The sequence below is a fragment of the Martes martes genome, assembly GCF_963455335.1.
Source record: "Martes martes genome assembly, chromosome: 13".
NCBI classification, from domain to species: Eukaryota; Metazoa; Chordata; class Mammalia; order Carnivora; family Mustelidae; genus Martes; species Martes martes.
This window is the reverse complement of record NC_137901.1, coordinates 60,599,566-60,610,005: the sequence shown is the minus strand read 5'-3', so window position 1 is coordinate 60,610,005 and position 10,440 is coordinate 60,599,566. Positions and strand designations below refer to the sequence as shown.

The 10,440-nt window shown below is 37.4% G+C and overlaps 1 protein-coding gene across 2 annotated transcripts in view; it reads left to right on the top strand.

The window, feature by feature from the left end:
* The first annotated feature begins 32 nt into the window (after positions 1-32).
* The window catches only part of CEP76 (centrosomal protein 76), a 35,118-nt gene continuing 24,710 nt past the window's right edge, over positions 33-10,440 (top strand). Inside the window, exons 1-7 of one of the 2 annotated variants that reach the window (XM_080822214.1) lie at positions 33-461; positions 1,521-1,676; positions 2,722-2,803; positions 3,435-3,659; positions 4,818-5,003; positions 6,977-7,074; positions 7,429-7,557. In XM_080822214.1, the coding sequence (XP_080678340.1) occupies positions 399-461; positions 1,521-1,676; positions 2,722-2,803; positions 3,435-3,659; positions 4,818-5,003; positions 6,977-7,074; positions 7,429-7,557 (939 nt within the window). In that variant the 5' untranslated portion in view covers positions 33-398. The remainder of the gene's footprint in view (positions 462-1,520; positions 1,677-2,721; positions 2,804-3,434; positions 3,660-4,817; positions 5,004-6,976; positions 7,075-7,428; positions 7,558-10,440) is intronic. The other variant, XM_080822213.1, reaches the window with a different exon arrangement.

The window sequence follows — 10,440 nt, the reverse complement described above, 5'->3', positions numbered from 1 at the left end:
GTCCAGCTCTCTGCCGGTCCGCAAGGCGCAAAGGGCCCGCGACTGGGGGGAAGATGGGGGCGGGCAGTGCCTGCGGAGACGCTGGCAGGGCAGGACGGCGGGGAGCGCTGAACTCGCGGGATGCGGACCCCCAGGGAAGGAAGCGGCAGGCGGAGGCGATCAGGCAGCCAGGGGGGCAGCCCGAGCCCTGGTAGTCCTCGCCGTTTGAAAGCAACAGTTGAGTGCCGCCGCTGCCTCGGCTCCCGCCCAGCCCCGGTCCTGACGCGGCGTCGCGCCCCCCCGGGAGCTGCGTGAGGCCAAGCGGGCGCGCCGGCTCTCCTCAGCCGCGACTGGCATTCCGGGGCTGGCCGGGGCGCGCCCGAAGCGGGGAGAAGCGCGGTGAGGCGCCGGCCCCAAAGATGTCGCTGCCTCCGGAGAAAGCCTCGGAGCTGAAGCAGCTCATCCACCAGCAGCTGAGCAAGGTGAGGGCCGCGGGCGCCGGGCCACCGGGGGCCTCTCTGGCCGCCTTTGGTTCTGAGCTCCCACCCTGGCGTCCCGAGACCCGGTCGACTGCGGCGGCTGTGCGGGGGACTCGAGCGCAGGCTCTGGCGTACAGAGCGCGGGCTGGGCGGGCTCCGGGGCCGCAGCCCGGGGCTGCCTTCTAGCCTCCGTGAAAGAGAACAATGCCGGCAGGTGCTGCTGAGAGCTTGAGGTGACGGAACGCGGCAGAGAGAGAGCACAGCTGTGAAGCTGAAGCGTTCATCCTGCGGTTACTGGGTATCTGATCCAGTACAAGTTGTGTTTGGAGCAGGTGGATATTCAGAAGTCAGGAATTAGAATTACTTTAAGGGTGAAACTTGTGTCTTTGAAGTTGAACTAAATCAGCAGTTCTTAAAGAAGTCACGAAAGGGAAGTTACTAAAGGTCTTGTAATGAAAGTGTTTGTGATACTGGGGAGTTCAAGGACATTGTTCAGGTGCTTGAATGAATGCAGTAAGCTGAACTAGTAAAAGCTACCGTTCATTGTGCACCTGTATGTAAGGCTTTGTGGTAAGTGTTTAGCATCTTTTATCTAAGCCTCACAGTAATCTGGGTAGGGCACTATTTTTTCCAGATTCATAAAGGGTAAAAAAAAGTTGACTCAGGGTCACCTCTAATGAGTTCAAGGCTGAAATTCATACTCTGATTTCCTACTCCAAGTCTGTGTTGTCGTCATTATACTACCCTCTTTCAAAAGGTCTTTGTTCAGTGTTATTTGTGGGGAAAGGGTAACAAAGGTGGTACGTAGATAACCAGTAGAAATTATTTCTAGAATTTGTAATAAATTCATCTTAAAATTTTCTTTTAAAAAATCTTGCCTTTATTCTTACTGAATTCTAGTGACAATGTTACGTTTACTATTAGCTTGAGAAGCCTTCCTGAATTTTGTCTATCAACTTTCCCATTATTTTTTTTCCTTTGGGTGTTTTAGAAAGAAATTAGTTAATTGGCAATGTTTGATGGCTTCATGAATGTAAATTGTAATGCACGTTTTCCACATAGATGGATGTCCATGGCAGAATAAGGGAAATCCTCGCTGAGACAATAAGGGAAGAATTGGCACCAGATCAACAACAGTTATCAACAGAAGATTTGATCAAAGCCCTTAGACGTCGGGGAATCATTGATGATGTGATGAAAGAACTTAATTTTGTTACTGTGAGTAATCTTTTAAGGGAAAAATTTTGAGAGTTTGTTCCCGTGCTTAATGCTGCTTATAGGGTCCATATTTGGGGCTTCTTTTTAGTCAAATCACTTTAAAAAAGACCATTTTTGTCTAGTAATGTCCTTCAAGTATAAGCTAACTCTACCCTTGATTGTAGCAAGTAGGATTATTTATCAAAGAGATTGGAGTTACATACTATATTTTTCTCTCTAAAATGACAGAATTTTCTGTTGTTATTCTCTAGGTCTGTAGTTGTAAGTGTACGTATTTCAATTGAATTAGTTCACCATAACCTAGTTCTTTTTCACTAGTATTCTATAATTTTATTTTTAGATTAGGCATATTTTTAAATTAAACACATTCTTTTGGAAGTCCATTCTCTATGATTAACAAATTACCCATTTCTTTAAGAAAATAATTGTGTAAGAACCTTCAAATCTCTTTATACAAATAGGTCAGTAGTGAGATGATAGCCTCAGTGCACAAATTAGTAAGTAGGCCTTCTTTTGAAAATGAGGCAATAATGAGAAACTGTGACCTAATAATGCCCGGGTAATATAATGTAAAAATTGGGTGGACTACGTAATACATTGGGGAATAAGTATTTTAATACAGCCTCCTTTTTTGGTTTTTGAGGTTTATAAACCCATTTGTTTAAAAATTGACCCAATAACAGCTTCTGCTGTGTGAATGTCATTCCCTTATTAGAATCAGTTCATAGTAGAATCATAAGCCAAATGTCATACTAGGCTTAGAAAAAGTTTAACCTTGTTTAAGATGTTAAGGATTTGTTTTTTGCGTTCTGTGGACATTGAAGAAAGTTAAATTCCTTATTAGATTTTAGGTGTGACCAGTCACATCATCTTTTTTTTGCAGGCTTTTCATTATTTTAATTATGCTGAGAAAATAAGAGTTTCCTTGAGGGGGCTTTATCCTATCTGTTTTTATTTACTTCTTAGTCCCATTGTTGACATTTCCTTGCTTAGCTATAATTTTTGTTTTCTAATTTGTTTTCAATTTTTTTTCCTGCCTTTTTAGGACAGTGTTGATCAAGAACTACCTTCCTCTCCAAAACAACCTGTTTGTTTTACTGATAGACAATCAACGTTGTTAAAAAAAAGTATGTATATTTCTTTTTAACATTGATTTTGTTTTGCACAGTATTACATATTGATGTGCTGTAGTGTTTGGTATTTGATAGAAAACATTACTTCTTTCCCGAATGAAATACTTAACATTTTTGTGGTTAATTACCAAAAAAACCTTTGATTCTATTTTGCATAAAGTATGTATGTCAGAAGATTTAATGTATCATAGAATGGAAGCAAAAACAGCATCATTTGTTTCTCATGTTTTAATAATTTATTTTACAAACATCATACAGCCTTGCTTTTTTTAATGCTAGTTACCTAACAAGTACACTTGCTGAGTTTATACTTGTCTGAGTTCATTTGTGGAGGTAAAGGAGGGTTGGATAAGCAACTAAAAAGTAAAGGTTTCTTAAGCCTTGGTTCTGACTCCTTTCTAGCTAGGAAAAAGTAGCCAGGGTTTATATACACTCAGATAAAGATATCATATTATGTTTGTTTTCTTCCCTGGTTGTAAATGGTCCTGGTATAGAGTAAATTTGTTACTCTTTTTCTTTATTTAGTCTTTGGTTTTATTTCTGTTAAGTTATTATTTCCTATTGTCTTGATCACATTCCTTAAGTTGTTTGGCAGTTTCCTCATATATATTGCTACACTTTACAGCTAATATTGATCCAACACGGAGGTATCTTTACCTTCAGGTTTTGGGTGGAAAAGCTTTCTTGGAACATCTACAAGAACCTGAGCCTTTACCAGGACAAGTTTGTTCAACCTTTACTTTATGTTTACATTTTCGAAACCAACGTTTTCGTTCTAAACCTGTTCCATGTGCCTGTGAACCAGATTTTCATGATGGCTTTTTACTTGAAGTACACCGAGAAAGCTTAGGTAAGGAGTGATGATAAATTGTCACTTAACTGAATAAATCTTTGTTTGGTTTTATTGTAGAACAACCATAACAACTTTTGCTCTAAGGAGAGGTTTATAATGAATGGATCTTCCTACTTTGCTTTTATTTTCTCCACTGCTCTTTTTTATATGAATTACTTCCACCCACCTTCTTTATTTTCTGCTAATTAATTTTCCCTAAAGATTATTTTCTTACTGTTTCAATGGTTGCTTCGTTAGTAGTAAACATTTAAATGCCTATTGAGAGTGGCCTGGGTGGCACGGTTGGTTAAGTATCCGACTCTTGATTTTGGCTCAGATCGTGATCTAAGCATTGTGCGCTCGAGCCCCATATTGGGCTCTGCATTCAGCAGAGTCTGTTTGATATTCTCTCTCCCTTTCCCCCTGCCACTTGTGCGTCCACGCTCTCTGTCTCTAAAATCAGTGAATCAGTAAATGCCTGTTAGGTGTATTATCCTGTGCTAGGCAAGTACTCAGGATATAATGGAGAATGAGACATAATCCTTATATGTGAAAGATAGCTAGATTTATAACTTTCAAAAATACAAGTTTGGATGGGAATCTGTAACTCTCATTTATAGAACTTTTTAAATTATATACTTGATTCTTATAATTGTTTTACATTATTTCTATAAATGTATTTTATAGGTTATTTCAACACAGAAATCTTTACATTTGTAAACTTAGCAAAGTTACAGAGTTATACCTTCAGAATTTTAGATTGCTAAGATAGTTAATACAAAAATTTTTTTTGCCCCCAGTGAAAAAGGCTTGGGTTTTTAAGTAATTAATTAACTGATTAATTAATTAATTAGAGCATAGGCAAGCACAAGCTGGGTGGGGCGGGCAGAGGGAGAAGCAGATACCCCGCTGAACAGGGAGCCTGATGAGGGGCTCAATCCCAGGACCCTGAGATCATGACCTGAGCCAAGGGGAGAGGCTTAACTAGCAGAGCCACCCAGGCACCCTAGGATTATATTTTTTTTATAAAGTAATCTGTTGCATGCTTTCTGAGGCATAACAAAATAATTTTATTTGGTTTTATGTAAGTTTATTATTAGTATCCTTTGTAATGAAAGTATTCTATGTTATCATAACAGAATATGTAATGTGCATTTGTTTGGTTTATGTTGCCAGGTGATGGAACTAGAATGGCCGACTCAACAACAATGTTATCAATAAGTGATCCAGTTCATATGGTGCTAATCAAAACAGACATATTTGGTGAGACTACTTTGGTAGCATCCTATTTTCTTGAATGGCGATCAGTTTTGGGCTCAGAAAATGGAATGACCAGTCTTACTGTGGAACTTATGGGTGTAGGTATGATGATTAATCACTGTTCCCTTTTTATAGCCACAGCTTATTCTTTGATACATTTTATGTTTTCTGAATACCTTTGTAAACCAAGAAGGAAACATGTAAAAAGAATTTTATTAGGGGATCCCTGGGTGGCATAGTTGGTTAAGTGCCCAACTCTTGGTTTCCTCTCAGGTATTGATCTCAGAGTCATGAGATACAAGTCCCGCATTAGGCTCTGCACTCAGCAGGGAATCTGCTTAAGACTCACTCTTCCTCTGCCCTTCCCTTCTGTGCTTGTGTGTGTTCTCCTTCTCTCTCTCTAAAATAAATAAATCTTTTAAAATTTATTTTTATTAATATATAATGTATTATTTGCCCCAGGAGTACAGGTCTGTGAATCATCAGGCTTACACATTTCACAGCACTCACCATAGCACATACCCTCCCCAATGTCCATAACCCAACCACCATATCCCTAATAAATAAAATCTTTTTAAAAAATACTTTAAAAATAGAATTTCATTAGAATTGCAATTGGATTCTAGTATTGTAGTCTTGGGAAATGTCATGAAGCATGTTATGAGTATAGAACTTCACAGTGTATCTGACTTGTCTTAAGGAAGAAAAACTTTATGGGGCTGGCTTGCTTGCTTTTTTCAAATTTATTTGATTGTATATAAGACTGTAAAGAAAATTAAGAGTCTTCACACACATGCATATGTAAAAACCCTCTACTCCAGCACACTCTAGTGTACAGTGAGTGCATCCCCATTAGTACCAGTGTCTTCCTGCAACAGTGGTTCTTACAGGTTATGGGTTTGATGATATTCTTCCAGCCTTTAACATGTGGGAATGTGGGACTCAAAGAGATACTAACTTGCTCATTGATGGGATCTATGAATCCTGTCTTTTTGAGGACCGAGATGGTGCCTATCTTATTCACCATTATCTCCTTGGACTCTTCTGTACTATCTGATATATAAAAGATATTTGCTAATAAAATAAGGCCTACCAATATTTTATGCATAACATGTAAAGGAGTTGCTTTAGTATTGAAACTAAGTCACAGAGTCTAACCTGGCCAGTGGACAGTATAGCTTTAGTACTTTAGATTCTGATAAGTCAGACCCAGAGTGTGTTTTTCCTTAAATAGAAAATAGGGGGAAAAAGTTTTATGTGTGATACTTATTTTCAAAAGATACCTGTTATTTGTCTTCTGATACAGGCCTAACATGATAATCATACTAGTGACCCAAGAAATAAGTATATTCTGATCCACCAGAGAAATAGTTAATAGTTCTGGTAAAAAGTGTATTTATTTTCTAATTCTTTAAATCCAGGAATGGATTGAAAATTTGTACTCATGGGACACCTGGGTGGCTCAGTCAGTTAAGCATCTGCCTTTAGCTCAGGTCATGATCCCAGGATCCTGGGATTGAGTCCCACATTGGGCTCCCTGCTCAGTGGGGAGCCTGCTTCTCCCTCTGCCTGCTATTCCCCCCTGCTTGTGCTCTCTCTGGCTGTCTCTTTCTCTCTCTCTCTCTCTGACAAAAAAAATCTTTAAAAAAAAAAAAATTTGTACTCGCATGTGATGTGAAAAATGGGAAGGGGTTTAAAAAATATGTATAGGAAGGGATACGTAGGAATTACTATATGTGACAAAGTATAAATATTTTCTGAGAATGAGATGTTAACTGTTGCTTTACTTCGTTTTTGATGTAAATCTGGTTGGCATACGTTAAATGAAGATAAAAATTAAGAATACCAAATCCTGTAGACCCAAATAGCCCCTTAAAAAGTGATAAGCAAACTCAGAAAATAGGTCTTTGTGCAAAATACAAACTAATTTGATTTGGTTCATTTTTAATATGAATAGTAAAGATTTCATGTAAGTGGTAAATCACAAACTCTAATTATTTTGGATAGACTTTGATTGACTAAATGTACGTAGTTTGGAAACGTCTGAAGTTCTAAATATTTATTTATATTCATAGGCACAGAATCAAAAGTTTCTGTGGGAATTTTAAATATAAAACTTGAGATGTACCCACCACTCAGTCAAACATTATCTCAAGAAGTAGTGAACACACAGGTAAATAATCCTGAATTTCTCTTCTTTGTGTATTTGTTTTCGTAGTAATATATTTACCTGTTGATCCTAGAGAGTACTTTCTTTTTAGAAAATTATCACTTATTAGTTTTAAGCAAGAGAATGATGGTGTGATTTATTTAAAAATGTTTGTCTTGGGAGAAAAGATCACTAACCATTACATGGAGATGAGATTATGGGGGTGGTGTAGACAGGGAAGTCAGTCAGGAGGCTCTTACAGGTGGTGGAGATTGTAGCTTATGTTAGGGTGGTGGTAGAGATAGAGAAAAGTATGTAGAATTGTTACATATTTAAGAAAATATAGAAATTGAAGAAAATGTTTTTTAAAATTTTAAGCTTGCTTTGGAACGTCAGAAAACTGCAGAGAAAGAGCGATTATTTCTTGTATATGCAAAGCAGTGGTGGAGAGAATATTTGCAAATTCGACCCTCGCACAACTCAAGGCTGGTTAAGATTTTTGCACAGGTTTGTAAATTCGATTAAAGAAGGTTCACACCTGTATTTGAGATTTATTGTTGTACATGTAAATTTCATTTACCGTGAATTTGTAAAATTTTTTTTAGACAAATGAAACTTTATTTGTAAAAATCAAATATGATTTTGTAATACTCTTTCACTGAGTAAGTGATATACATATCTTTGTTTTATTTTGCTTTTCATTTTCAATTTTTTTTAAAACCCTTTCTGAATATATTTGATTTAAAATAGATGAAGATGTACTTTGTTTAACTTGGAGTATGATATTTCGTACTAAATGATTAAATACTAGGATACTTTGCAGTTGGTAATGTAAATTCAGCTTTCACGTGCAGAATTGGGGCTCTGGGCATAGATGTTTAGATATATATACACATTGTTGGGCTATTTTCTTTTCTTTTTTTTTTTTTAAAGATTTTATTTATTTATTTGACAGATAGAGATCACAAGTTGGCGGAGAGGCAGAGAGAGAGAGAGAGGAGGAAGCAGGCTCCCCGCTGAGCAGAGAGCCCCACATGGGGCTTGATCCCAGGACCCTGGAATCATGACCCGAGTGTTAGGCTATTTTCTTAAAGACATTATTCCATGTAATAATTCTATATAGCCAAAATCTCCAAGCCAGGGACAGTAATATTTAACTGGAGCATTTCAGTTCTATGTATCTATTTCTATTTTTCCTGTATCCTAAGCCTATTTTCTCTCATTAACAAATCAGAATAAAATATATAATCAGATCCATATTTTATATTTATTCAGCTTTACATAGATGCTTTTATAAGAGTTACAGTGTGGTGGTATTTTGAATAATGTATCTCAGATCCTATGCATTCATCTAGTTTTACCCTACTTAGTAGGATGGGCTAAGAGTAGTTGAGTTTCTAGATGAGGAGCTTAGAAGTGGGAGAGCCTAGTTGACCAGTGGAAGTGAGGAAAACAGCTTCTCACTTTCCAGTAGCATTGTCTATGCATTGTTTGACTGGGCAGACAAGGTATTAATGAATGTCAGAATGGAGAAAAGAGAAACCAGTGAAAATATAACTGGCTCTCTGCTGTCTATTTTATGTATTACCATATGGAATCTGGGACCAGAGAAGAATGGGTGAGTGAGGGAGTGGATCAGAGAAATGGCAAATGAAAGGAGGAGGAAAAGGATGAGATATGCAGTACACACAAATCAGGGAACGGGGATTTTTTTAAGGAAATATTACTTAAGTTCCCATCTCTTAGAATTCCTTGTAAGATTTGAACCACATAAGGTCACTTAGTCTCATGGTAACTATATGAGATTGTCAATTGGCCAGGCATTGCCACTTTTTATAAAAAATAAACAGTATAAAAGAGCAGAGAATATCAAACTTAGTCGTGGAGACTCCGTTAAGTTTGTAGGTTTGACTGGATCACATCTGGACATATAGAGAGAGTAAATGTTTATCTTATTTCAGTTCCCCGGAACGGTCTTTTGCTGCCGCATTCTATATTTGACTAGATACAAAGTTAAGGAACAATAACATTTATTTAAGGCAGTCAACCTAATCACAAAAACTGTAGTTTTTTTTTTAAGATGTATCTTTTTAAAAAAAAAAGATTTTATTTATTTATTTGACAGAGAGAGAGAGCGATCACAAATAGGCAGAGAGGCAGGGAGGCAGAGAGGAAACAAGCTCCCTGCTAAGCAGGGAATCCCAATGAGGGACTCGATCCCAGGACCCTGAGATCATGACCTGAGCCAAAGGCAGAGGCTTAACCCACTGAGCCACCCAGGTGTCCCACAAAAATTGTAGTTTTGAGCCAAAAAATTATTATACATGGTCTGAAAATGAATTTCCAGTGCTTCTAGGCATAAGAGAAAACAGTTTATAGCAGCACTGTCTTTCTGCAGTGATGGAAATGTTCTCTGTGCTGTCCAGTATGATAGCCATTGAGCTATTAAGCATGTAAAATGTGGCAATAAAGAACTGAATTTTAAATTTTATTTGATTTTAATTAAAATGTAAAAGGCCACATAGGATTAGTGGTGTCCTTAATGGACAGTGCAGGTTTAGAAGCCAAGATACTGAAATTTTCAAGACATTTCATTTATGGGGATATATTATAGATAATATGAGAAGTATTGCTGTAATGAAACATCTAATGTATCTTATATTCTAAGATTCTACTACTGATGATTGATTTAGGGCAAATACATCCACTTTCCTCATTCCTTTTCTCTCTGTTAGTGGAGTGGTAAGAATAGGACTAAATGCCCCACTCAGGAACTCAGTTAATTACCTTTATCCTAACCAAACATCTGTAGAATCCTCAGAGTTGTTATACCTAATAATCTGTTGTACTTTTTCTTCCTCCCTTGCTTATTTTTCTATAGTACAATAGTAATTCACTTAATGATAGCTTTTAAATTTTCTAGTATAAGAAATTTTCAAATAAATTACAGAAATTGATCTTTAAGGCTATTAAATTTTAAGAAAATGTTATCAATCACTTGAGGATTGAGGCTGTCCTTTTAATGTTCCGATTTTGATTTTAAGACTTAATATTCTCAAATTATAGTAGATTAACAATACTGAGTTAATATAAAGAAATCCAAATAATTTTCTACTTCCCTCCAAAATCAGAATCATGATTTTCTGTTTTCAAAATGAGTGCCTTGAAACCCCCTTTACTTAAAATTTCCTCTCTTCCTATCTGTTCCTTAATTGTCTTTGGTTCTTCATTCTATTTGAGCTTTTTCCTAGCTGGTCCCTTTGTTCTATCTCTATTGCTGACTGCCAAGATAGCTTGGGGGAGATGGAGAGTAAGAGACCACCAAGGATGTGTTTGAGCCAGGGAGATAACAGTGGGGTGGGAGAGGACAGGGAAAAAAATCAGTGCCTT